Source organism: Phascolarctos cinereus, unplaced genomic scaffold (genome assembly GCF_003287225.1).
Source record: "Phascolarctos cinereus isolate Bilbo 61053 unplaced genomic scaffold, phaCin_HiC Scaffold_5;HRSCAF=322, whole genome shotgun sequence".
NCBI classification, from domain to species: Eukaryota; Metazoa; Chordata; class Mammalia; order Diprotodontia; family Phascolarctidae; genus Phascolarctos; species Phascolarctos cinereus.
The window spans coordinates 30,131,966-30,158,079 of NW_027555958.1; the positions used below are offsets into that span (position 1 = coordinate 30,131,966).

At 51.2% G+C, this 26,114-nt stretch overlaps 4 protein-coding genes and 2 non-coding genes across 16 annotated transcripts in view; 4 read left to right on the plus strand and 2 right to left on the minus strand.

Moving 5' to 3' along the window:
• SGSM2 (small G protein signaling modulator 2) overlaps positions 1-2,792 on the minus strand; it is an 89,407-nt gene extending 86,615 nt beyond the window's left edge. For 4 of the 5 annotated variants that reach the window (XM_021006961.2, XM_078154759.1, XM_021006960.2 and 1 more), the window contains exons 1-3: positions 2,661-2,792; positions 1,414-1,624; positions 397-739 (exon numbers count right to left, since the gene is read on the minus strand). In XM_021006961.2, coding sequence (XP_020862620.1) covers positions 397-453 — 57 coding nt within the window. In that variant the 5' untranslated portion in view covers positions 454-739; positions 1,414-1,624; positions 2,661-2,792. Of the gene's footprint in view, positions 1-396; positions 740-1,413; positions 2,299-2,660 lie in introns of those variants that run through there. The other variant, XM_021006959.2, reaches the window with a different exon arrangement.
• On the plus strand, positions 2,449-15,579 carry TSR1 (TSR1 ribosome maturation factor). Of its 5 annotated transcripts, XM_021006964.2 has the most exons (15): positions 2,456-2,598; positions 2,791-2,894; positions 3,828-4,047; positions 4,176-4,310; positions 4,549-4,973; positions 6,585-6,750; positions 7,305-7,474; positions 8,025-8,209; positions 9,509-9,671; positions 10,151-10,261; positions 11,743-11,875; positions 12,576-12,692; positions 13,121-13,261; positions 13,939-14,013; positions 14,340-15,579. In XM_021006964.2, the coding sequence occupies exons 1-15, from the start codon at positions 2,502-2,504 to the stop codon at positions 14,513-14,515; spliced, it is 2,418 nt and encodes an 805-aa protein (XP_020862623.1). In that variant the 5' UTR covers positions 2,456-2,501; the 3' UTR covers positions 14,516-15,579. The 5 variants fall into 5 exon arrangements, 4 of the variants coding, with proteins under 4 accessions (XP_020862624.1, XP_020862622.1, XP_020862625.1 ...); XM_021006963.2 differs by lacking the exon at positions 14,340-15,579 and having other exon boundaries at positions 2,452-2,598; positions 13,939-14,291; XM_021006966.2 differs by lacking the exon at positions 13,121-13,261 and having other exon boundaries at positions 2,454-2,598.
• On the plus strand, positions 9,962-10,052 carry LOC144458124 (small nucleolar RNA SNORD91 family). The gene has a single exon (XR_013487676.1). It is a non-coding gene; the product is annotated as a small nucleolar RNA SNORD91 family (small nucleolar RNA).
• LOC144458123 (small nucleolar RNA SNORD91 family) lies at positions 10,418-10,512 on the plus strand. Its single transcript, XR_013487675.1, has one exon. It is a non-coding gene; the product is annotated as a small nucleolar RNA SNORD91 family (small nucleolar RNA).
• On the minus strand, positions 13,911-24,726 carry SRR (serine racemase). 3 transcript variants are annotated; one of them, XM_021006969.2, is made up of 8 exons: positions 24,580-24,726; positions 20,603-20,782; positions 17,668-17,800; positions 16,498-16,601; positions 16,259-16,378; positions 16,016-16,090; positions 15,238-15,447; positions 13,911-14,874 (listed from the first exon to the last, which is right to left on the minus strand). In XM_021006969.2, exons 2-8 carry the CDS (start codon positions 20,768-20,770, stop codon positions 14,662-14,664), a joined length of 1,023 nt encoding a protein of 340 aa, XP_020862628.1. In that variant the 5' UTR covers positions 20,771-20,782; positions 24,580-24,726; the 3' UTR covers positions 13,911-14,661. The 3 variants fall into 3 exon arrangements, with proteins under 3 accessions (XP_020862628.1, XP_020862627.1, XP_020862629.1); XM_021006968.2 differs by lacking the exon at positions 24,580-24,726 and adding an exon at positions 24,478-24,573 and having other exon boundaries at positions 20,603-20,772; XM_021006970.2 differs by lacking the exon at positions 24,580-24,726 and adding an exon at positions 24,478-24,573.
• Positions 24,727-24,853: 127 nt separating this feature from the next.
• The window catches only part of SMG6 (SMG6 nonsense mediated mRNA decay factor), a 172,480-nt gene continuing 171,219 nt past the window's right edge, over positions 24,854-26,114 (plus strand). The window contains 1 exon segment of the mRNA XM_021007027.2: positions 24,854-25,039. Within this exon segment, the coding sequence (XP_020862686.1) occupies positions 24,952-25,039 (88 nt within the window). The 5' untranslated portion in view covers positions 24,854-24,951.

Genomic DNA, 26,114 nt, shown 5'->3' on the forward strand with positions numbered 1-26,114 from the left:
AATCCACCGAGAAACCGCGCCCCCGTTCCCCTCTCCTGTGGAGCTTCAGATGAATGAATGTTATCTCCTCCCTTCCCCCCCCCCCCGCCCCAATCTCTCTTCCACAGGAACAACCACCTCTCTCCCCTTCGCTCCCCGGTTGCTGCTGCCGTCATAGGGTGGGGAGCCGCAGGGACCGCGGAGAAAACAAACAACAGGGAACGCTGGGCGGGACTCCCCCCTCGGAGAGCGTCCTCCAAAATCAGAGAGGGTCCCTCCAAAGCACGAAGGGGCCTTAAAGTAAGGGGCTATCCTGAGACTGGACCTTTTGGACGTCCTATGCCCCCGCCCATGCTGGGGCTTGTTGGGATGCACCCACTGGGATCGGGCTCTTTGCGTCCCCGGCGCGAACCTCACCTCCTTTTTTACGTTCCACAGTAATTTCTCTTTGACTGCGTCCTCCGGGCGGCTCATGGTGCCAGGGGATCGGAGCCCCGCGCCGGCCAGCCCGGGCTGCTGCCACTGGCCGCCGCGCCTAGTCTGGTCCTTCGTCGCTCAGCTGCCCGCGGGCAAGGCGGAGCCCCGACCCGCCGCTGCGGCCGCGCTCCCGGCGCCCTGCAGCTGCCACCGCAGCCGCTGCCCGCCGTTCAGCTCCGCAGCCATCTTCCGAGCCCGGCACAGTCAAGACGTCAGGAGGCTGGCCCGGCCCCTTCCCACGGCCGGGGGGGCTTGGGGAGGCCGAGGGGGAGGCAGCGCCTACCTGGGGCGGGGGGAAGCGGGGAGGGCTGGCCGGGGAGCGGCTCACCATCCAGTAGCTGCCGCCATGGCAACGGGCTCCCCCCCCCCGCCCTCCCCCGCACCCCTAGCCCGGAGGGCGTGCGCCTGGCACATTGTGAGGCCCCCCTCCATTCCACCTCCACTGACACGGGAATGGTGGGAGAAGGGGGGCAGAATGCAGCCGTACCCCCTGGGTCGAGAAGTGGGGGAGGTTGGGGAGAGGAGGGAGACCCTTCGCCCGACTGAAAGTAGCGGGCCTCATAGAGTGGATACCCAAGTATAACGGCTTCTCCCGCTGGACAGGGAGATCAGTTCGAGGGCATGGGCAACAGGAGCGGAGCGCCCACAAACCGAGCCCCGCAGATTGAGAACCCTGCGGGGTTCTAAGGCAGTAGGAATAGTTCTTCAGGGCTAGCGGAGAACTATCCTGGGCCCCTAGCTCGTGACTTGGGCGGGCCTTAGGCTAGCAGGGCTTTCGAAAGGCTGGACAAGCACCCCAGGCTGGAGATCCGCTCTTCTCTCCGAAATGATCTCCAATGTATATCTGGCTATATCTTTTTGGGCCGAATGGGGCATGGAGTCTCCCCAGTGTGTGAGCTCTTGGAGAGCAGGGGCTATTTTTTACTTTTTGCTTTTCTTTTAATCCCCCACGCTTACCACAGTGCCTGGCGCGTAGAAGATGCTTAATGAATGTGTGGGTTGTTGACTCTGCCTCCAGATTCATTCCAGAGCAGGTTACTGCGTGTTTACAATCCACTGCTGCTGGGGTGGGGAGCGGTCGCAGGATTGCAAACTCCGAGTCTTGGAGTCGTCAGGCTTAGTTTGGCCAGCGACAGGACAGTCACGGGATTTTTTGTGCTGGAAGAGACTGTAGAGATGGGCCCACTTTACAAAGGGGGAAACTGAGGTGAAGAGACTTGCTTCAAGCCTGAGCCATTGGCTTCGGTCCCAGTTCCACTAGTTAGGGGAGAAGAGCCTAGTCTGAGGGGCATCTCCCCTCTCTAAGAAATTTCTTTTTGTGTGAAGTAAGGGAGATCTAGAAAATTGAGTAGGTTGTCTTTTGTTTGCCTTGTTGAATTCAGAGCTTAGCACAGAGCCTGGCACATAGTGCCACAGGGCGCTTAATAAATTTTTGATGGTAATGGGGATGAGATCACCTCCCAGGGCCCTTCCAATTCTAAATCCTTTAGTTCTCGGGGGAGTTCTACAGAAAGTCAAAGGGCATTAGGGCCCTGAAGGGAGGGAAGAAGAGACAGTTGATGTGAATTGGAGAAGTCACGAATAGCTTTAGGCTGCAGGGCGGAAGGCAGCAGACGCGGAGCAGACGAGGCTGTCCTCCTGCGCAAGGAGCTCAGAAGGGCCTGGGGGGAGGGGTCTCCCTAGTCACAAGCCAATAGCCAAGCTGGCCTCCCCAATTAAAGGAGAACACTCCCATAAACGAGGAGAGAAAAAGCAAACCTCTGAGACTGAGTGAAGCTCCTCAGGGAACCTGACAGAACTTCCTTTTAAAGCACGCAGAGGGCCACGTTGGGGAAGGTTTAGAACGCGGTAGGCTGACTCAAATACTGTTGGCCCATTGGCTAGGGCGTGAACTACTCCTAGAATGGGGGTGGGGGAAACCCGCTCCTCTCAAGCAAACTCCGCCCCCTGGCAGGGCCCCCACCCGCTCAGGCCTCTGTGCCGGCGGAACCGGAACTACTCGGCTTAGTACAGGAAGTAGTAGGCTCGCGCACGTGGGGAGGAAGATGGCGGTCCATCGCTCCGGCCCGCTCAAGCAGCAGAATAAGGCTCACAAGGGCGGGCGGCACCGGGGTCGAGGCTCCGCGCAGCGGGACGGCAAAGGTGGGGGGGGTCCCTGGGGCGGGCAGAAGGACGGGTCAGCTCCGCCCTTTCTCCATCCTTACCTGCGCAGGAGGCCTTTCTCCGCGCCGGCCTGCCCCCAGCTCTGCGCAGTCGGCCGGGCCTGACCCGCCCCGGCTCCCGTAGGGCCCGGGACTCACTTCGCGCCTCTGGCCTCCCGGCTCTGCTTTCCAGGTCGCGTGGCCGTGAAAGTCCTGAGCAAGAAAGCGAGGAAGGAGCTGAGCCGAGTGGACCAGAGGCACCGGGCCAGCCAGCTCCGGAAGCAGAAGAAAGAGGCGGTGAGGCATGGGGGGGGCAGGGAGGGAGGACGGGGGCGCCGCGTGGGCAGACTGCCCCCAACTGCTGTCACTGCCCCTCCTCCCCATCCTATCCCATTTTACTTCCACAGTTGAGACGGAGCACTGGTTTTCTCCCCCATCACGTGGCCATCGCTTTGGTTCAGCCCCTATTTTATCTACATTATTGTCATATCTTCTTAATGGACCTGTTTCCAGGCTCCCCTCTCTATCCTTACTCCTAACTGTTTTCAGAATAAGCTTCCTAAGAAATAAGTCATCTTGAAACTCCCCTGCTCCGAAATCTCCCGTGCCTCCCTGTGTTGCTTTTTTGGGCTCAGCTCCAGTGCTGTCTCGGGTTGCAGCCTTTCCTGGACCACCCTCATTAATTAATTAGTGCTGACTTCCTCCTATGAGTAATCTCATAGAAAATAGGAACTCCTCAACACAAGGGCTGTTCGCTTTCGCCCTTAGGCGTCTGGCATCTCACCCAGTGCCTGAGGCATAGATGCTTGACAGTGGTTGATGAATAGGACCTGTCATGGAGTCAGAGAGGGTCAGGTCAGCGTTCTGCTCTTGGCCCCATGGCCCAGTATAGATGGAGCATCCTGGTCTCTCGGGGGCTGGCCCCAGCACACTGGGTGAAGGTGCAAGATGCCTTTAGAAGCAGTGTGATACAGCTGAATGAGGTTGGATTTAAGAGTTCGAGAATCTGGGTTTTCCTCCTAGCATCGCTGTTTACTACTTGGGTGACCTGGAACAAGTTCTCTGCCTCTCTAAGACTTCATTTCCTTAAGACACAGAGGTTGGATTAGGTAGTCTCTAAATCCTGTGGATCTCAAGATAGAGAGACTACTCGAATGGAATAAAGAGTATGAGAGTGAGGGAAATAAGGTGTGCTGCCCACCTTTAAAGTGCTCTGTTCCCTGTTGTTAGGTCTTGGCAGAAAAGCGGCAACTGGGCAGCAAGGATGGGCCGCCTCATCAGGTGCTGCTGGTGCCCCTGCACGGCAGGGTGTCCCTGGGTGAGGCTTTGCAGCTGCTCCAGGACACAGACAAGAAGGTTGTGCCTGTGGGCGAGCAGGCTGGGATGCCAAGCTTCATGCTGCTCTGTCCTCAGCTGAAGCATCGATGGTTCTTTACATCTGCCATGCCAGGTGGGTGAAAGGCCAAGGGAGGAGCCTGGGGCTGCCTCTTTCGCAGTTAAGTGCCAATGTTCTTGGTATATTCCGAGTGCTTGTGATGTCTTCCTGATGTCACTGTTAACTTTGTCTTCTGAATCCAGGGGATCTGCACACTGTGTTGGACCTTGCCAAAGTGGCCGATACCATCCTGTTTATCCTGGATCCAGTGGAGGGCTGGGACAGCACAGGGGATTACTGCCTTTCTTGCCTCTTTGCCCACGGGCTTCCTACCTATTGTAAGTGAGTTATGATTATCAACAGTCTTTAGGATAGGGGTAGGATCCTCTTCTTAGGGGTCCAGGTACCCATGTAGTATTGGTTGAGTGTCTGAGTTTATGGGATATCATCCCCAGTCCCTTGCCTACCACCTCTAGGCTGGGCTCAGTGCTCCATGCCTAGTGCAGGGTGAGTGGTTCATTAATTGCAGTGGGTTTTTGTGGCTCCTAACTACTTGTCTGTTTCTTTTGTGTCCAGCTCTAGCCATCCAGGGGGTTGGGGGCCTTCTCCCAAAGAAACAAGCAGATGCCAAGAAGAAGCTGAGCAAGGCGTTAGAGAAGCGATTTCCAGGGGACAGACTGCTCCATTTGGATACCCCACAGGACGCTGTGGTGCTCCTGCGACAGCTGGCTAACCAGAAGCAGCGGCATCTGGCCTTCCGAGACCGGCGTTCCTACTTGTTTGCCCACGCCGCTGACTTTGTGCCCAGCCAGGAGAGCAGCTTGGTGGGCACCCTAAAAGTGTCAGGCTATGTTCGTGGGCAGACTTTCAATGTAAACCGTCTCCTGCATATCGTCGGGCATGGTGATTTCCAGATCAGGCAGATCGATGCGCCCACAGACCCTTTTCCTCTAAATCCCAGAGTGATCAAGGCCAGCAGAGACTCAGACGTGGCGATGCAGGTGTGTGGTGTCAGACTGGGCTGGCCCTGCTGATGATTGCTGGTTCCCAAGGAAGCTGGCAGCACGTGGTTTTTATTTTTGTTTTTTTAATTTAAAATTTTTTTTTGGTTATTGTTACTGAAAAGAGAATGATAGTTATGGACAATTCTGTAGATCTACATTGGCACCTAGTAGGTGCTTAATTAGTGCTGTTATTCCATTCAGTTCCATCTGAAAACAGGCTAGGGGTGCTTCTGTGCATTGAAGTCACGGTTGAGAGATGAAGTCATCAGAAGGAGGAGATATGATTAGGTAACAGTTAGTCTGAAAAACTGTGGGTTTTAGTAGATTGCAGTTCAGTATGAGTCAGGCATGTGAATATGATGTTGGGCTGCACCAAGGCCAAGGAGGTGATAGGCCTGCCCTCCAGGAGTTTGTTAGAGGGAAGGACTTTCCTGATGAGGAGAATAAAATGGATAAAGGGACAATGCCAGGATGAACAGGGTGTGGTCATACCCTAGCACAGATGTTGGCCCTACTGGGGTGGGGGGTGGGGATGTTGGAAATTGATGGAGGATAGATTATGGAGCCATTGAAAATGTACCAGCGGGCTGCTTGAAATCCTGTATTTTAGAAAAGCAGCATTTAAGGAAGGTTAGTGTGGCAGCTAGGTGGCGCCATAGCACATAGAGCACCAGGCCAGAAATACAAGAAGCCTCGACTTGAGTTCAAATGCAACCTCAGATGCTTACTGGCTGTGTGACCTTGGACAAGTCACTTAACCCTGTTTGCCTCAGTTTCCTCATCTGTAAAATGAGTTGGAGAAGGAAGTGGCAAATCTTTCCAGTATCTTTGCCAAGAAAATCCCAAACAGGGTCATGAAGAATTGGACATGGCTGAAAAATGGCTTAAAGTGTGTCAGCTGCATGTAGGATAGATTAGAGTTGGGGGGGGTGGTTGTCTTTTTTGTTCCTGCCTTAAAATGAGCTGAGTTATGTTAACCAAACAGGGCTTCTCTGCCCATGGACCTATATCTGTGGCCCTAGTAGAGAAGGCATTGATTGGAAAAATGTAGCCTTAACCTCCCTCAGCAAGCTTGAATTTAGTTCATAGTGAAACTTAACCTTGTTGTGAAATGAACCCTTAGAATAATGATAATAGCTAAAATTTATATGGTCCCTGAAGTTGTCCAAAGTGCTTGACATGTGTTATTTCATTTGACCTTTGTAACAGCCCTGGGAAGTGGGAGGTGTTACTGTCTCCATTTTAAGGGTAAGGAAACAGGCTAAATGAGGTGCCTAGGGTCACACAGAAGTCTGTGAGACATGTTTCAAATGTGAGTCTTCCTGATTCCTGAGTCTAGGACTCCACTGCCCCACCAGCCACCCCTAAGAGAATGAATGTTAAAATCACGCTAGGTTGTCCAGTTTGCTACCACTCCATCAGTTGTGAGAAAGCAGCCAGCAGCCAGAGAATCAGTGCGGAGGATGCCGGCCTCAGTGGGATGGGGTTGGGGGGTGGGTGGGCGGGATGGGCAGCTATGTTTGGGTGGGGAGTGAGGAGGCAATAGTGTCCATGCTGTGCTCTCAGTAAGGCGAGACCTGACTGAGCAATCTGTGGCCTGCTTCTCAGATTGACACTGCGGAAGCTGATGGTGCGGCTGAGATGGAGGAGGATCTCAAGGTCCTAGTGAAAGCAGACCCTGCTCGGCAGGAATCTCTCCAGTCAGAGGTGGTTCCAGACCCCATGGAGGGGGAGCAAACCTGGCCCACTGAGGAGGAGCTGAATGAGGCAAAGGGTTGGTGCCCTTTTTGGTCATTCATTCCTATTCCCCGGGACCCTGAAGGTTCTGCAGGGAGGGCAGCCAGGCTTGGTTGTGGGGGAAATGCAGGCATCTGCTGAACCATGGAGCATGGCTTTGGTCTGAGAGTCATTTAATCAGCTTGGTTCTGCTGAGAGCAAGTGTAGAGTGAGGAGAGGGATGTTCCCAGGTGGGAAGCAGGAGATTGTCGTCTGGCTGAGCACCCGTTGTTTGGAAATGAGGCCAGTGACTGCGTTTTCTTTGGAGGTAGACTTTACTCAGTCTCTGTAGACTTCCTTAGGTTAGAAGAGAGCCAGCTTTGGGGCAGTAGGAGAGAGGGGGAGGCCCCCATTAGCCAGGTCATACTTTGCTAGACTTTCTTTTTACTTGTCTTAACTTTTTTCATTTTGTTATTTAATTAGTAGCCATTTATTTTCTCTCCCCTGTCAACCCTCTCCTATGTAAGAGAAACACAAGCTGCTTGTAACAAAAATGCGTAACCAACCAAAACAAAGTCTCACGTTGTCCCTGACCCTGAGTGTGTCTGACAGACTTCTCAAAGGAAGAAACCAAAGTGGTGAAGAAAGTCCCCAGAGGAACGTCCAGCTACCAGGCTGAATGGATTGTGGATGAGGAAGATGGCAGCAGTGGCGAGGAGAAGGAGGAGGAGGACGACGACGACGCAGAGGCCGAGGATTTCATGGAGGAGGAAAATTCCGAGGTGAGCATGGGCAGCCTGAGGAGCTCTGGTGCTTTCATTACTGAGGACAAGGCCGTAGCTGGGCCCCCAGAGCACTGATAGCCCCTAGAGTAGACCAGAGGCTCCATGATGGGCTGGCTCAAGGGCTGTGGCCCAAGTACTGCCAGCAACACGGGAAGAGACTCCTCATGGGGGCAGGCTGCTGTCTTTGTCTCTGGAAAGAGTCATGGGGGTGAAAACAGCCTTGGTATACTGGACAAGAACTGGTATGTACTTAGCCGTTCATAGTCCTCAGAAGGCCTCTTGTGTGCGTGATCTCATCTGAGCCCCAGCCAAGTCCTAGGAGGTGGTCAGACAGGCCACAGATCTCTGCTGCTGCAGGTCCCTGTCTTCTCTGACACAGAGGGGTCTTTGAGTATTGCTGCTTGTTCAAGCATGCAGAGGTCAGCATTTGCTCAGGGTCATGTAGCCAGGCAGGGTCAGGGCTGCTTCTGTCTTTTACAGATGAGCAAGCCCAGGCCCAGAGAGGTCAGGTCACTTGTTCAAGGTGAAACTTTTACTTTTTCTCTAGGCTGAGGGAAGTGAAGAAGAATGTGAGACCATGACCTTAGGGGAATCTGTTCGGGATGATCAGTATGATGAGAAGATTGATGAAGAGGCCGAGGAACAAATGCTGGAGAAATATAAGCAGGAAAGGCTGGATGAGATGTTTCCAGATGAAGTAGACACCCCCAGGGACATAGCAGCCAGAATTCGGTCAGTTACTGGCGAGACTTGATCAGAGTTGCTGTGGTAGATAGGAAGTGGGGAAGACCCGAGTTCAAGTCCTGCCTGCGACACCTCCTGGCTGTGTGAGCCTGGGCACAGCACTTCTTCCTGGTCCTCTGTGCTGAGACTTCTGTCCTTCCTGGCCTCCAGCATAACTAGCTAGCCTGGGGGGCCCTTCTGGCCCTTCGTGTTGGAGCCTGGAAGACCCAGAGTGAAAGGCATCTTCTCCAAGCACGTTTGAAAAAAGAATCGCATTAGAAGCTCCCAGCTTGGCTTGGAGGACTCCCTCCTAACTAAGGAGGCAATTCGGTCCCTTTTACTTTAGTACTTTGTATGCCTGTAGTACTTTTAGTCTTTGTATGTCTTCTGCTTGCCTCTTTGCACCCATAATTACTGTATTCCTCTGTCGTCCTCTACTTATCTGGCTCCTCTTGCAGTGAATTCTCCGAAGGGAAAGAGTGTTGTGAGTTGAGATAAAAGCTTCATGGAGAAGTTAGGGTTTGAAGGAAATTGGGGCTTGGCTTTATGGAATGAGAAACCAGGCTGATTAGATAGTGGGAAGAGCCGGATTGTGGAAGTGTGAGTGGTCGTGTGCTAGCTGAAAGCTCTGTTCCGAGAAGCCTTTCCCTAGCTCCCCTGATTGCAGGACCCTCCTGCTGAGCTCAAGTCCAGGTTAGGCACGTTCGCTCTCCATTAGAAGTGTTCTCTGTGCTCCTGGAGTTCAGGGGCTTTTACTGGGGGAGGGGTGCTTTTCTTTGCATCTCACAGGGCTTAACACAGTGCCTGGCACATAGGGAGTACTTCATAAAGTGACGTGCTCTAGGTCTCAGTCGTCAGGATGAAGATTTTTGGATTTATATGTTAAGAAGCTATTTTTGTGGGGTGCCCTCTTGGCCTCCTGGCTGTTTTGGCCCTGGTGCTGGGGGTGGGGGCAGCATGTGACTAGGCCTATTTGGTTTGGAGTTTGATGAGTCTAGGCTTGGTTTAAACTCTTCTTTTGGACTATCTCGGTAAGTGATTGAGAGTTCATTCTTCAGTTGGGTCAAGGTGGATTATGAATGAAGATGAAGTCTTTTTAATGAGGCACTGGGATTAAGTGACTTGCCCAGGGTCACAACAGCTGGTTAAGTGTCAAATGTGTGAGGCCAGATTTGAACTCAGGTCCTCTTGACTCCAGGGCCAGTGCTTTATCTGCCGTGCCACCTAGCTGCCCCATGAAGGTGAAGTCTTGACAGGTTTCATGAAGCCCTTCTAGACTTGTTCATTTCTTTATTTCTCTGTGTCCAGATTTCAGAAATACAGAGGCCTCAAGAGCTTCCGCACTTCCCCGTGGGATCCCAAGGAAAATCTGCCTCAGGATTATGCCCGGATCTTTCAGTTTGAGGACTTCTCCAGAACTAGGAAACGGATCTTTAAGGAGATTGGGGAAAAGGAATCTGAAGGGGCTGAGGTACTCACCTTGTTGTTGTTCAGTCATTTTTTCAGTCATGTCTGACTCTTTGTTCCCTGCTTGGGTTTTTTAGGCAAAGGTGCTGGAGTGGCTTGCCATTTCCTTCTCCAGCTCCTTTTTATAGATAAGAAAACTGAGGCCTTTCTGACTCAGGCTGGGCTCTCTGTGCACTCTGGCGCCCCCTAGCGGTCCATGCCCATCTTAGCTTTTCCCTAACTAGTCCTTCCCTTGCCAGTGCTTCTTTAGCTGTCCCCTAAAGTCCTGGAGAGGCGCCACGGAGGAGGGAGGAGGGGAGAAGCTCATGGTGTTGGCTGAAATGTCTGAACCTGATTGAGACATCTTTGTGATGTGGCACCTCTACGCCCTGAAGCTTCTCAAAGGCCGGGGTGGATGGTGCTTGTCTAGATGTGTGGACCCCCCACCCACCCACACTGGGGGTGTCACCCCGACACTGGGCTTGCCTTGGTTCTTCTTGGCAGGTTGGCTGGTTTGTGACCCTGCACGTTTGTGGAGTCCCTGCCTCGGTGGGTGAGAGCTTCAGGCAGGGGGCTCCTCTGGTCATGTTTTCCCTGCTACCACATGAACAGAAGGTGAGTGTCCTAGGAGGTGGAGGAGGGTCTGTCCTTCCCTTTGTCCAGCCTTCTGCTGGGAACCTGGATCTCCTTTTCTAGGATTGTGAATAGATTGTCCTTAGGGCTTATTACTACGTGACTGCCTCAGTTCCCTGAGCTCAGGGCTACAGATAATGGAGAAGCCAGTGATGGTTTAAGCCAGAATGTCTGAACCTGTCTGAAGCATCTCTGTGATGCGTATTCTGTGTGGCTCTGAGGCTTCTTTCTCTGAGGTTAGTCTCTGCGTTTGTATCTGCTCTTGTCATGAGGTGGCACTATTTTTATTAATTTATTTTTATTTTTAAACAATCACTTCCATAAGCTTTTATTTTGTTTTGTTTTTGCATTTTGGTGAGGAAATCAGGCTTAAATGACTTGCCCAGGGTCACACAGCTAGTGTCAAGTGTCTGAGGCTGGATTTGAACTTAGGTCCTCGTGATTCTAAGGCCGGAGCTCTATGTACTGTGCCACCTAGCTGCCCCCTCCCTAAGCTTTTGAGTTTTACATTTTTCTCCCCCTCCTTCCCCACCTTCTTCCCCAAGATGATGTGCAGTCTAATATAGGCTCTACATATACATTCCTATTAAACATAGTTTCACGTTAGTCATGTCCTAAGGAAGAATTAAAACCAATAGGAGGAACCACTAGAAAGAGGAAACAAAATGGAAGAAAAAAAAAAGCAAATAGTATGCCTTGATCTGCATTCCAACTCTATAGTGCTTTCTCTGGATGTGGATAGCATTTTCCATCATGAGACTTTTGGGAATGGCTTAGATCCTTGTGTTGATGAGAAGGGTTAAGTGTGTCAAAGTTGGTCATCGCACAAAGTGGCTGTTACTGTGTACAGTGTTCTCCTGGTTCTGCTCACTTTACTCAGCATCAGACCATACAAGTCTTTCCAGGTTTTTCTGAAGTCTGCTGGCGTATCATTTCTTATAGCACAATAGTATTCCTTTACATTCATATACCACAGCTTGTTCAGCCTTTCCCCAATTGATGGGCATCCCCTCAATGTCCAATTCTTTGAGGTGGCACCATTTTTAAAAGGCACATGCCAGAATGACAGATTTTTCTGTCCAGCCTGGTAGCAGTAGTACAGAGTTATCGGCTGGGCAGAGGCAGGTTGGCTGAATGTTTTGGGTCCTGGAGCAGCTGTGGTGAGAGGCTGGCAGTGACTCCACGCCCCTGATGCCACTTAGGAGTGATTGTGACCCCCACTTTGAGGGGAAGGGCATTTACCCTCCACCAGATGATTTGAGAGTGGATTCCTGGCCCTTGGTTGTGAAGGTGAGTAGCAGAGGGGGCGGGTGGAGTGGCATTCAACCCAGGGACTCGGCATGCGGGCCTTAAGAACGTATGTAGAATTCTCTGTGCTATTCATTGGCTCATCTCCTACATCCCATGAGGCTGGGGGTTCCTCACTCGCCCTTGACAACATGTCTACCTTCCTGATCATGCAGATGTCGGTGCTGAATATGGTGGTGAGGAGACACCCTGGTAACCTGGAGCCTGTGAAATCCAAAGAGGAGATGATCTTCCATTGTGGCTTCCGACGCTTCCGGGCCTCGCCTCTGTATTCCCAGCACACTGCAGGTCTGCTGCTGCCAAGGGAGGGTGCTGGGCTCCTGGGCCATTTCTGGGGCCTTGGTGGCCTTAAAGAATAATAGCGAATTGATAAATGTTTTAGTGCGTTATTTCATTGGCTCTTCACAACAATTTTATGAAAGTTCTGTGGCTGTTGTTATCATCCCTGTTTTACAGAAGAGGGACCCAAGGCTTTCTCAGGGTAACAGAGAATAAGTGTCTGAAGGGATAAGAGCCCAGCCTTTTCTGACCCAGTCTTCCATAATCCCACAACTCCATGGGGTCAGTGTTCTGCCATACTTGCCTCTCTTATTAGGAATAGGATCTGGAAACAAGGGACTGTGGAAATGAGTTATTTCTGTGGTTGAAATAACATGTAGACTCCTGAATATCATATGGAAACAGGTGTAAAGATGGGAGGTGATTTGTGCAAGGGCCAGGAACAGAATGGTCACTCTGATGGGGGCAAGGTGATAGGGGTGAGCTGGTTGTGGTCAAGAAAAACAGCTTCTTGCTCTTCAGGAATCCTCGAACTTCTTCCTTCGTTCCCAGTGCCCTGGGCCTGTGGAGCTCATTTAGAGGAAGCTGCCCGCACTGAGCCAGGGGAGCACAGGCTCTTGGGGGCTGTGAATGAACTACTTACTGCCCCTCAGCCTATTGTTTTCAGAGTACAAGCCCCAGATGCTATTTAATTTTTTTTCTGTGTTAGCGGATAAGCACAAGGCTGAGCGGTTCCTTCGTTCTGATGTGGCCTTGGTGGTGACAGTTTACGCCCCGATCACCTTCCCTCCGGCCTCAGTCCTGCTCTTCAAACAGAAGCCAGATGGTGAGCCAGAGCCTAGAGGGAGGCTGCAAGGGGAGGGGAGCTACCATGGATGAGGATTGTCCAATTGTTAGATGTTCAGAGCATTATTATTATTAGATAGAGAGAGGAACAGGCTGGGGACCTGGTCATCTCGGCCCTTTGCATCTTCACTATCGGGGGGAGGGGTGGGGGTGGAGCTGCCCAAGGGTCTGAACCTGTCCAGAAGGGGTGTTCTTGGGCCTTGGGCTCTGTGGGGTAGGACAGAGGGTGGGAGAGGCCCCCAGGCTGGCCTGTTTCCTCCTTTGGAAAGGGATCAAGGTCTGAAATGGCCTGGGGAGGAGATGGGAAGCCCTGTCATTTGGTGGCTGCCTTATTTCTGCTGCTCTGCATGGATTACTGAACTCATGTTGACTCCTGCAGTGATTTTTGTCGTCCTCCATCCCCATTAGGCAAGCACAGCCTCATTGCCACAGGGTCCCTCCTGTCTATGGATCCAGACAGGATGGTCATTAAGAGACTTGTGCTGAGTGGGCATCCTTTCAAGATCTTAACCAAAATGGCAGTAGTCCGTTACATGTTCTTTAACCGAGGTAGGTGGGAGGGGGAAGGAAGGGAAGAACCTGGTAGCCTTTGGGTACTAGAGTTTTAATTTGGTGGGGAGGGTGTCACTGACTAACTCAAAGGCCCATTTGCAAAATCTCACCAAGAGGTAGGTCCACCTCCTAACCTGGGCCTTGGGGGATGCCTCTTACCCTTGCTGGGCCTTGGTTTCCTGAACCCTAAAATAAGTGGGGTGAACTGGAGGATGTTTATGGTCTTTTCTAATGTTAACTTCTGGGCAGGTGAACGCCCCAGTGGGGAGGCAAGAGTTTCTCTTGCCTTGATCTCACAAAGGCCCCTGCCTTGCCATTCTCTCGGGCTTCTAGCCTGCAGGTGGCTCTCAGCAGGTGCTGGATCTTGCTTGTGCTCGTTGGTTTATTTTATTGGGGGGATCCCGTACATTCTCTGACCTCCTTGCTGGCACTCTTGCTTTCCTATCCCATTTATTCCTTCATTCCCATTTCCATGCTTTTGTGTGTATTTCTTCCTCACCCCTGCTTAAAATCCCTCGTTTCCTTCAAAGCTGGGTCTAAATACCATATTTCCTGCTTCCCCCAGGTGCCAGAGATCCCCCCCCAAAGGGCTTTGTATTCTGTAATTGTGTGCATGGCCTGCAAGAGATGATGCTCACTAAAATGCTTCTTCGTCAATTATCTTTTAATCTTAGAGGACGTGCTGTGGTTTAAACCAGTGGAATTGAGAACCAAGTGGGGTCGCAGAGGACACATCAAGGAGCCACTTGGTAAGAGGGGCTGGTCCCTGGAAGTGACAGTATTTCCTGCAGCTGAGCATGTGACGGGGCAGTTTTGCTGTCGCTTTTGGGGTAGCTTTAACATTGGGTGTGATATCTCAGGAGCCATAGGTAAGGTGGCCCGCCTCACAGCTCATGCTGCAGGGTGTCTTCCTTTAGAACCACCTCCTGCTTGTTCAGGACTGGAGGGGCCTGAGAGGCCATCTGCCCTCCCTTCTCCCCACCCTCCACCCCTGTTTCTACAGAGGAGGAAACTGAGGCAGAGGTAAAGTGACTTGTCCAGGGCTACTTGCCTGAGCTCGCTCTTTGCTTTCCAGGTACACATGGCCACATGAAGTGCACATTTGATGGACAGCTGAAATCTCAGGATACTGTGTTAATGAATCTGTACAAACGTGTTTTCCCCAAATGGACTTATGATCCCTATGTGCCGGAGCCCCTGCCCTGGTCAAAAGATGAAACCTCCCCAGAGCTAGAAGTGGACATGGAGTAAGGGCTCACTGAAGGGTGTGAGCTGTTTGGGGGCGGATTCTGTTCCCCTTTGCCAAGTGTGGCCCTGGTGCCTGGCCTGAGCTCTCTCCTCCCCTGGGGCTCCTAAAGGAAAGGGATGGGCAGAGGGAAAGCACAGGCGTCTCTTCATCAGTTTAGAGGGTGCTGAGCCTCCTCACGCTCCGGTTGCTTCAGCCATCTCAGGGAGGTCAAGTCCACGTTCCCCCCACTGAGAACCACACAGACGTCTAGGGCAGCGGGCACCACCTTCTGGAACCGATCGCCCAGCACAGCAGCTACTCCCACTGCGGCTGTGGGCTCAATGAGAATCTTCATCCTCTCCCACACCAGCTGGGTGGCGTGCTGTGGACCAGAAGAGAAAGCCTGTGTTGAGCAGGGGACAAGCAAGAGGGTGGGCGTGCTGCGCTGCCCTGCCCTGCCCAGCCCAGGGGCATTTCCTTGCAGCTTTGTGTTCTGGCATTTCCACCCTACAGCTCAATAGTGGCATCATGATCCTGCTCCCCTGGAAGCTGTGTCCGTGCTTTGTGCACTGAGCACCTGACATCCCTGCCCACAGCAATGTAGGCCCAAACACTCCCCCAGGTGCCTCATCAGTCATTTTACAGAGGAGACAACTTGAGCCCTGAAGGATGAGACTCACGTGAGGTCATAAAGAACCCAAGTCTTTGGCATCCCGCCCCTGCCCCATTTCCCAAGGTTTCTTGCCTTAATTTCATCCTCTGTGACAGTGAAGACTTCATCCACCAGGTCCCTTATAATAGACCAAGTGTTGGGCCCAATGCTTGATTTAACCCCGTCTGCTATGGTGACTGGTGGAGAAGGGTTAGGGGTTAGCTCCCCTTTAAGCTTGGACTGGAAGCAGTCGTCTGCGTTACAGGGCTCGGCGGCATACACTTTCACCTCTGGTCTCAGAGCCTGTCAGGAGAGCACTGGATGTCTGACACTGCCCATGGCACCAGGATAATCCCAGCCTCCGTTGCTGTTTGTACCAAGAGCCCCCGGGACCCTCCAAAGGATGAATGTGACAATAAAGCACACTGCCCTGTCTGGTGCCTCTTTGGGGCTTTTGAGTTTAGCATTTATTCTGAGTCATCTGAAGCATGGAAAAGTGAACCCCGGCGAGAGGTGGGCCAGGTAGCTCAGGTCAGCTCCAGTGTAGGGGTATGGGAGCGAGCGTGCTTGGGCAGAGCTCTGGAGCTCACTGCCAGCAGGCAGCAGTTGCCTTTCCAAGGTGTGGTCAGCATATTGCCTCATGAGGAAATTGGATGGGGCAGGAAGGGGCCAAGGGAGAGAATGGCTGCTGGGGATAAATGCCAAGTTAAACTTGAATAGATGAAGCTACACACAGGTCTTGTCTTGTAAACAGAACTACTCGGTTCCTGAATTAGGAGTCTTTGTCTTTCCATCATTGCATATGGAGATAAAAGGAGGTGTCTCAGACTTGTTTTAATTTTTGTTTCCTTGACTAGATGAAGGGTCTTACCTTGACTGTAACTGCTATTCCTGAGATCATCCCTCCACCCCCTACAGGTACCACCAGGGCATCTACCATGGGAACCTATGGAGTGAAAAATACAAAGTATACATGGGTAGACCAAACTTGTACAGGTACATCCTGGTTACATCATGAGACAGCCATCTGTAACGAATGAACAGCATCAGGCTGAGCACAAAACCCCAGCAGCTGCTGGTGTACTCCCCCAGGGGCATCCCAAGGCTCCCTCACCTGCTCAAGCACTTCCAGAGCAATGGTGCCATGGCCCGCCATCACAGCTGGGGACTGGTTGGGGTGTACCATCGTCCCTTCAGTTTGCTTCACAATTCTTGCTGCCACAGTTGTTCTTGACTAGAGGAAGAGAGAGAGAGAGAGAGACCTCCATCTGTTGGTAATGGCAACAATAATAACCCACCATGAAAATAAAATCATGGGCACTGGCTGCATGATAAAAGAGCTGGCCCCGTTACCTCATCGCTGGGCTCACAGTCTATTATGGCAGCTCCATAGCCCTGGATTGCTGACTTCTTACAGGAAGGAGCTGTTCTTGGGACCACAACATAGGCAGGAATTCCTGAGGAACGAAAAATGCCCATAGTCACTGGAGCAGGTAGCATGATGTGGGAGATCTGGGAGTTAGGCCTGGGTTCAAAGCCTGGCTCTTATACCTGGGTTCTTTAAACTTGCTGGACTTCCTGATTCTTTATCTATAGAATGATGGGGTTGGGCTAGAGCAGGGGTTTTTAATCTGGGGTCTGGAAACTTGGTTTGTTTTTTTTTTTTAATGTTTTGAGGACTTTTCAACATAATTGATCTCTTTGGTATCCTGTATATTCCATTTTATTTTACTTTATGCATTTAAAAAGCGTGCTTCTGAGCCTGACTGCCAAAGGGGCTCGGGATGTGAGAAAGACGAAGAGCCCTGGGCTGGGACCCGTTCTAGGACCCTCTTCAAGCTCAAAGTCTAGGATTCTAAGCTGTTTACAAACAGCTTACACAGTGCGAAATTTAGGGTCCTTCTAATTAATCACCATTCCTCTTAGACTACTGATACTTGCATATAGGGCTTCAGATTTGGCACAACATGTGACCTAGACATCCCCTCCCTAGAGAATCAGTAGTCCCTGGGAGTTAGGCACTGTGGATGGCTGTACTACAAAGGAAGAAACTGAGGTTTGGAAAAGATGTTAGAAGCAGGATTTGAACTCAGGCCTCGCTGGATCCAAGTAAAGCACTCGATAGGGTTATGAAGTGCTTACTGTATACCAGGCATTGTGCTAGGTGCTAGGGATGCAAAGACAAAAAAAAAAAGAATCCCTGTTCTCAAGAAGCTTACATTCTGCTTGGGGGGTGGGGGGGGGAAGGGTAGATACAGAATAAAGAGAAAGGGAGGGAGGGAATTGGGAGAAATTCTCTGTTCTAGAAATGTCACTGAAATATTAATGGTTGCTCTCCTAGCACTACAAAGTTTAAAAATGGTTTTCTTACAATGCTGGGGAGTAAGGGGGGGTGAGGGGTACTAGGATTCTCTCCATATTAGAGATGAGCAAACAGGGTCAGAATCATGATCTGAAGCCAGGTCTGACCCCTTTCCCAGCCCTCTTTCCAAGTGCTCAGATGGCAGTGGTCCATCCTCATACCTTTCAGTCTGGCTGCATAACTGAGTGCCTGGCCGTGGTTCCCACTGCTGTGAGTGACCACAGCTTTGGGTTTCTTCCCATCTCCTGAAGTGCTGGAAGTCAAGTTCCAGATGGCATTGAGGGCCCCCCGGATCTATAGGCAGAAAGAAATGTGTGTGTAGTGTCTGAACCAAGAGCTGCTCACACAAACAATACCGCTGGGAGCCAGGGAGAGTCTCATAGGATCTTACTGAGGAGGTGACAGAGGCTCATTGTCACAGAGTCTGCATGAGTGACAGGTATAGGGCTGGAAGGGGCATCAAAGGTTGGAGGAGGAAACAGGCCCGGAGAGGGTGACTTGCCCAAGATAACCTGTTAGAGAATGGCAGAAACAAGGCCGTTTAATAAATTTAGAGCCAGGCAGGACCCTGGTTTGATTCAAGAATTAGTCTTATTCCCTTTACAAATGAGGAAACTGAGACCCAGACACAGGCAGTATGGGGATGAGGCAGGATTTGAAGCCAGAACTTCACCAAGGGGATCTCAAAAAACTTCTGGCCAATAGTGCTTTAGAGGTAGTGTAGCCTAGTGGATAGACAGCTGGCCTTAGAAGGCCTCTGCTCAACTTCCATCGCTGGCCCATCCTGGCTGTGTGAGCCTGGACAAGTTGTTGGATCTCTCTGGACCTGTTTCTTCATATGGAAAATTGAGGGAGAGGGAGAGATACACTGTGACCTGAGTCCCTTCCTGCTCTAAATCTGTCATCCTCTGACATCAGGTCTTGAGTTTGTTTTGTTATTATTTGTTGATTTTTTTGACTGCTTGCCAGGAATTTGCTTATCTTCTACAAGTCCGGCATGTGTGGCTTTCTGAACTCATGCCTCCCCTTTTTACAGATGCCTGTGTGCAAGGCCAGTTAGGGCGTATTTTATCTAGAAATAGTGATAAAACTGGAAGCCCAGGGTCACAGACTCTTCTGTCCTATGGGAACTGGCCTCTCTGGGAAAATCCTAGCTGTAACAGTGGCTTTCACCTAGCCAGTCCCCAAGGGGTTGGGGGGATGGGAGGCTCTGGGTCTCTTAGCACTTGGGGGTCTTCACTGCTGCCCTGCATTCCAGGCTGCTTACTGATGGGGTGTGCCCCCCATGGGTGAGACTGCTCAGGTCCCTAGTCCATGGCCTGCAGTGAAATGCTCTCTGCTTATGGGGCCGCTGGCTGCCCCCTGCTTCCCTCTAACATCTTAACACTCTTTTTCACGTAGTCCCTACTGATTTATGGATTTCTTGTCTCTTTCATTGAACTGAAGAAGCCCGTGGATGGGAGGGATTGTTTCTTGTATCCTCAGAGCCCAGCACTATGACTGGTACTCAGTAGGTGATTAATAAATGCTTGTCAGTTGATTGACATCTCACCCTGACACAAGGAAAACTCCTTGAGATCAGGGACTGTTCCATTGTTTTCGTTTTTATGCCAGTGCCTAGAACACAGTAAGTACCTAATAAATGACTGTTGATTCATTTACTGGTGTTGCCCACCCCTATAGAATGGAATCTGGAGAGCAGGGACCGTTCCTTTTTATTTGCTTGTCTTTAGCTACTTTGGCGGCAGTCAGTTCTGAACACTCCCGTGTGCACTTCCCAGGCTGACAGACTCTCCACGGGGTTCTGTCCAGCTTACAGAACAATTGTTGGACTGACTGGCTGGACCTCTGCATTCAAATCCATAAGCCATCAGTGTGGCTTGTCCATTAGGCTGATCCACCTGCAATGTTTTTCATATTCATGGCCTTATACTATTGCTACTGTAATCCCCACTTTATAAAGAAACTGAGGCCAAGAAAGTATAAAATTAGTTACTGTCACTGCTGGGGTTTGAACCCAGCACCTCCCTGACTCCATGGGCAGGGCTCTATTAAGCTACTCTATGAGAGGTTCTTGGGTCCTTCAGCATTCTGTCATGCATTACCAGTGAAATACCTGGCCTGTCCATCTGTTCCTCCTTCCTCTTGCTAAACAATTATGAGGTCAGAAGATCAGAGATTTACAGCTAAAAGGGACCTCAGAGGGCACCACATCAAACCTCAGGGAAACTGAGGCCCAGAGAAGGGAGCAGAGACTTAAAGCTAGAAGAAATATTAGGAGCCGTTTAGATTCATTTCCCTCATTTTACAGGTGAGGAAACTGAAGTACAAAGAGGTGATTTCCCCAGGATCATTTAGCTATTAAGTATTTAAGGCAGGAAGGATGTGAACCAAGGTCTTCCTAACTCCAAACCAGTGCCCTGTTTACTATACCACACTGCCCCTTGGGTCAGTACCTTTTCCAATCATACACTTCTGGGGTGATTTCTTTTACGCTTCTTTTACGTCAGTGAGAGAATGGAAAGAATGTCACAGTCAAAGACCTGGGTTTGATTCTCACCTCTGCTGGTTATTAAGTGACCTTGGATAAGTCACCTTTCTCTGCCTCAGTTCTACTTACCTGTAAAATGAAGGGAATTGGAGTAGATGGTATCTAAAGTCCCTTCCAGCACTAAATCTCTGTTCTCTCTCTCTGGGCCTGTAAAATAAGGGACCTAGAGCAGAGATGTCAAACTCCCCAGACTGATGCGGAACCAAATTAAGATAAAAATAAATACAGCACAGATAATGTTAATTTGTGGCTTTCTAATTCAAGGGAGCCATTTCTATTTGACGTGACTGGCTTAGAGGATCTCTGGTCCCTTGGACTTCTAAATCATCTTATACCACACTGTGCCTCAGAGGATGCTCCCCCTTCCTTTCCATGTATTTCAGGCCTTTCACTAGGAATGGGCTGGGATTCAACGTAGAATCACCACAGTACCTATTACGCTGGCCACCACTAAGGGCCCATGAGGAGAATGGGGTCTACCTAGCTCCGGTGAGAGGGGAGGATCAGGATCCACCCAAGGTGGGTCTCTGAGGCCTCAGTTTTACCTTAAAGGACCCAGTCTTCTGGAAGAATTCACATTTGAAGAAAAGCTTCCGGCCGGCCAACTGATTCAAAATGGAACTTGTGAGGATGGGGGTGACGTGCACGAGGTCCTCAATGTCACAGTGAGCTTTTTTAACATCAGCCAAAGAGATGCAGTACTGAGAGCACATGTCTGTGGTGGCCTAGGCAGAAAGGGTCAGGTTGGGTCAGATGTAGAAGGAAGCCAGGGCATTCCCCTGGGAGCTGCGCTGTCCTAACATGACAACAGTAACAGCTAACATTGATATGATGCCTACTATGCACCAGGCACTGGTACAAAGCACTTTATCTTATCTGATCACCAAAATAACCTTGGGAAATAGGTGCTATTATTGTTTCCACTTTACAGTTGAGGAGACTGAGGAAAACAGAGGTTAAGTGACTTGCCCAGGGTCATAAATCTAGTAAGTTTCTGATGGAGGATTTGAACTTAGGTCTTCCTGACTCCAGGCCTGGCACTCGACCACCTAACTGCCTCTAACTAATAATTAATGATGATGATGGCTCCCTCTAATTAACACTGATGATGATAATAATATCTGACACATAAAGTTCTTCACCGCTGTTATTTCAAGCAAGCCCAACAACAGGCAGTGTGATGTAGTAGAAAGTACTTTGAGTCATGCTTGGATGTCACTGCCTCAGTTTCTTCCATCTGCAAAAATGAGGGGACTGGACTATATGGCCAAAGGTCTCTCCTCACCCTAGATCTATGACCCTGTACTCCTATGTGCATGGTCCTGAAGCAAGTCACTTTCCCTGCCTGGGCCCATTTCCTCATTTGTAAAATGAGGATACTTCTCAATGATAATACCTCCCAAGTTTTTATGAAAATCAAATGGTATGATAACTTTTAAAACACCAGATAAAATGTAAAAATAGTTTCATTTTCTCAATCAAGGGATATCAACAGGACTTTTTTGGGACTTTATAAAGGATCCATCTTCCTATTTGAAAAGACTGGGACTCACTGCTTGAGAGCCAAGCAACTTCTGTGCTGATAACCTGGCCTAGGCACTAACCAATAACTTCTGGAAATGTTCCCAAATCCCCAAGAAAGACAGAGGTATGAACATCCTGCCTCCAGAAGAATTCCTACAGATTCAAGGATACAGGGTGTGAAATTCCTTTTATCTTCGATAACCCACTAGAAACTCTGGAGCCAATCTCTGGGGTTTTTGTTATTGCTGTTATCTGGTAGATTAATAATAATAATAACAATAATAATAATAATAATAAAAATGATAGCTTCAACCCGGTTAGTCTCCTTTTCCTTACAGTCAGCCATCACACACTTGTGCTAGCCTTGGACTGGGTTGTTTAAAAGAGACAAGGGGCATTCATAGCAGAGACTACTCTGAAGTTGAGATGCAACAAAGTATGGGTTGATTCTCTGCTGCTTGTGCTAATTTTGGCCTAACAACTAACACCAAGAAAACACAAGTGCTCCATCAGCTATCATCACCCCATCCATACGTGGAACCATCAGTTACAGCAAATGGAGAAGTTTTGAATGCTGGGGATAAGTTCATTAAAGTTGGTAGTGTACTTTCCAGGGATGTACACATTGATAATGAGATTGATGCAAGAATTGCCAGAGCTAGCTCAGTGTTTGGGAGGCTCCATAGGAAAGTGTGGGAGAGAAGAGGTATTAGACTGACTACTAAACTGAAGAGCCGTTGTGCTGACCTCATTGTTGTATGCCTATGAAACCTGGACAGTATACCAGTGCCATGCCAGGAAACTCAATCACTTTCATTTGAATTATCTTAGGAAGATTCTGAAGATCACCTGGCAGGATAAGATACCAGACACTAAGGTCCTTTCTGAAACTAAACTGCCAAGCATTCAAACTCTGCTTCAAAGAGTGCAACTCTAATGGGCTGGCCACATTGTTCAAATGCAAAACGTATGCTTGCCTAAAAGACTATTTTATGGAGAACTTATACAGAGAAGCATTCACATGGTGGTTAGAAGTGATACAAGGACAGTCTTAAGGTCTCTCTTAAGAACTTTGGAATTGATTGTGTGACATGGGAGACCCTGGCACGGGACTGCTCAGCATGGCATGCCCTCGTCAGAGAAGGTGTTGTGCTCTGCAAAGAAAGCGGAATTGAAATAGCTCAAGAGAAAAGATATGCAAACTTTGAGAATTCACCCCAAATGTTCACATGGACTATTTGTGCCCGACCTGTGGTAGAACATCCCGAGTTCATATTGGTCTGATCAGCCACAGTTGGACACACTAAAACTGTCAATCTAGCATAGCAATGTCATCATGGTCCTCTTCGAAAACAAAGGCCAACAACCCTTCCAGGCAGTCATGAAGGGAGAAGAAAGGCACCAACCCCTAGAGACAAAGCAGGGTCCTGGAATCACTGGCCTCTAGAGTCCCTTCCCCCTCTAAATTTATGATCCTATAATCACCAAGAGCCGGATGGACTGGATTCTATAGAAAGATGGATGTTCATCTTCATGGCAACCAAGAAAAGAAAGAGCAGAGGCCTGAAGGAGCAATCTAGACTTATCCCTTCACTAATACTGTGAATCATATGGAATGTGCAGGCAGGGGAATGTGAGACTACTAGAGGCCAAAAGTGTCTTTCCACAAGAATAGAATTAAACATAACATTATATATTGATGTCTTATTAGTCTGATGAAATATGAACTGAGGGCTCTTTTCCCTTTTTTTTTTTAAGCTACTTAAAGAGGAGCCAGATTCAGATATTTCTAGGAGAAACCCTGGATCAGGGGCATGAGCTAGAGAAATGATTATGAGAAGCCCTCAAGATGAAAGCAATTTTGTGATGTCAAAACTGCTTTTTTTCCCCCCTTACCATGGTCACCAACCCTCTCATATATTATAAACATAAGGTCCTGGAGTTAAAGCTGGAAGGGCCCTCACAGGCCATCTAGTCCTACCCCATAATTGTAGATGAGGAAACTGAGTCTCTCAAGGTAAAATGACTTGCCCAAGGAAAATGACAGTACAGCATCTTGAAGCCTTCAGGTTTATTTGTATGCCACCTATCCCCATTCTTTCATCGGTATCACCCATCAGAATCTGCCTGACATAGACCAGGCAATTCAACGTTTGCTGAATCAAACTACTCTTAATTCTCACTGGTCGAGATGTGAAGTAAGGTTACTTACTGGCTGCCTGCCAGTAACCTTGGGAGGTAGATAGGGATTGGAGAATGGAGTGACTGGCCGGAGACAGTCAGCTAGCAAGTACGCTTCCAAGCTAGGGTCTGCACCCTGGGCTCCTTAATACCTTATCACATCTGCCTCTGTTAACCCAGCAATCACCCAACGGGCACTCTGGGCGGGGTATCTAGCTGAGCTGAGGATAGATACAAAGAATCGCTACCTACTGGAGGTTACATAGTAGCTGCATGCGGGAGGCCCCCCTCGAGAGGGAGCGCACCGCTAGTTGTCAGGCTCAGGATCTTATTAAGGGTGAGATCTCGGGCATCTGCCCCATGGGCTGCAGGAGGGCGGGTGGGAGTGGGGTGTCCTGCCTCTCACATTCGAGCACTTGGGTGCACAGCGGCTCGTCCGACCCCCCAGCGTCGTGACCTCCAAAGCTACCCCGGAGGAATCTGGGTCACTGCTTTACGCTCACAGAAGGGACAGCCCCAGTCTACGAACCGTCCTCAGACATTCCCGGCGAGCCACGGCTGGAAGGGGGCGGGGAGGGGGGGTGTTGGGCCACCGCAGGACGGCTGGCCCTGAACTTCGCTCCGGCCTGCTCCGCCCCGCCCCCCGTGACAATCGCCCCCTCTCCGAAACTGCCATTCCTCAGGTAAAAGTGAAGGAGTACTCGCCCCTCCGCACCTGAGGCAGCCGAGGATTCCGGGCCCGGACCGAAGGCCGGTCGCCTGCAACCCAAGTACGCGAGCACGCATGTGTAGCCCTCCAGCCGCCGAAGCCACTCACCTTCCCCGGCCGTCCTGCTCGCGCATGCGCCTCTCCGCCTCCTTCTCCGGAGCGCGCTCGCGCTTCTTCAGGCCTTCCCCTCCCTCGCGGGCCACCGTACCGCCGTCCGGGGTGGGAGGAGTAGGAGGATGGGTGTGTGCGCGTGCGTGCGTGCGTGCGTGCGTGCGTGTGTCAGTCAGTCAGTGTGGGTCTGTGTGTGTGTCTGTAGCTGTGTGTGGGTCGCTCGGTCGGTCGGGGCGGGGCGGGGCGGGGCGGGGCGAGGGAGGGGGCAGCGCGCGCCGCCCGCCCGTCCGCCCGCCCGCCCGTCGTGGTTTCCTGGCTGCGCGCGGCGGCGGCGGAGCCGGAGCAGGAGGAGCAGCAGCAGCAGCGAAGATGGCGGAGGGGCTGGAGCGCGTCCGGGTCTCGGCGGCCGAGCTGCGGGGGATCCTGGCCACCCTAGCCCCGCAGGCGGGAGCCCGAGGTGAGCCGCCCCGCGCCGCCCCGCCCCGCTCTGGGGCTGGGCCGGCCCCTGCGAGCCCCCGCCCCCGGCGCCCTCCGGGGAGGCTGGCGGCGGCCGCAGGGCCGGGAGGGGAGGGCTGGGGAGGGACCGAGAGGGGCGGGGGCTCGAGCCGCCGGTTGGGAGCTCCCCGCCTGCCCCGCCCGCTCCTCCGGCCTTCCGCCCCCCCCCCCAGTTTGGAGGGGGGGGGACCGAGGCCAGCCCGGGCGCCTCCTCCCCTGCCCCGCCCCTCCCAGGGCCCGCCCCCTCTTCCTCCCGCGCCTGTCGTCTCTCCTCACCCCAGGCCCTGCCTCCCCCTCCCAGGTATCACCTCTTCTTCCCTCACCTCCCTCCTCCTAATCTCTCCTCTCCACCCAGGTCCTACCTCCTGTCTGCCCCCCCTTCTACCTTCTCTTCAGGTCCTAACTCTCCCTCGGGTCCCCACCTCCTCTTTCCCCTCTACCTCTTTTTTCCCTCCTCCCCCTCCTTATTTTACCTCTTCTCCTCCCCCACAGGTTGTACCTCTTCTCCCACATCCTCCCTTTTCTCTTTACTCGTCTTTTGTCTACCCTCCCAGGTTCTCTCTTCTTCCTGGCCTCTTTTTCTCCCTTATCTCTTCTCTTCACCCTCAGGTCTTACTCCCCCTCCTTCCAAGTCCTACCTCTCCCCAAATTCTACCTCTTCTCCCACCTCTTCCCCTCATCAAGTCCTACCTCTTCTTCTGCCCCCCTCCAACTTCCGCTCCTCCTAGCTCTCTTCTCCTTTCCCCCAACACCTTTTTTCCTCCCTACATTCCCAGGCCTGCCTTCTCTTCTCCCTGCACCCCCACCCCCTCTGGTCCCATCTTCCTGGCATCTCTTCTGCTTCTGAAAGAAAAAAAAAGTCAGTGAAAATAGAGAGGCAGAGCAACCTGTGACAGCCTCCTCACTTCTTTAGTTTTTTTTCAGAGAGCAAATGGGTCCTCAGAAGGGCTTGCCCCAAGTAAAGCCTTTGCCCTCAGTGTCCCCAGGAGCACATGCCGCACACCTTCCCTGGATGTTGTGGGAGGCTGGGCCGGCCC

What these genes read in the sequence shown, in the direction of transcription:
- SRR (XM_021006969.2), bottom strand. Translation starts at nt 20,770, where the DNA reads ATGTGCTCTCAGTACTGCATCTCTTTGGCTGATGTTAAAAAAGCTCAC. An exon ending in CTCTGGAAGTGCTTGAGCAG is followed by an intron (nt 16,091 to 16,258) that starts GTGAGGGAGCCT and finishes TTCACTCCATAG; the next exon opens with GTTCCCATGGTAGATGCCCT. An exon ending in TCACAGAGGATGAAATTAAG is followed by an intron (nt 14,875 to 15,237) that starts GCAAGAAACCTT and finishes TCTGGTCCACAG; the next exon opens with CACGCCACCCAGCTGGTGTG.
- TSR1 (XM_021006963.2), top strand. Translation starts at nt 2,502, where the DNA reads ATGGCGGTCCATCGCTCCGGCCCGCTCAAGCAGCAGAATAAGGCTCAC. An exon ending in CGCGCAGCGGGACGGCAAAG is followed by an intron (nt 2,599 to 2,790) that starts GTGGGGGGGGTC and finishes TCTGCTTTCCAG; the next exon opens with GTCGCGTGGCCGTGAAAGTC. An exon ending in GTATTCCCAGCACACTGCAG is followed by an intron (nt 11,876 to 12,575) that starts GTCTGCTGCTGC and finishes TTTCTGTGTTAG; the next exon opens with CGGATAAGCACAAGGCTGAG.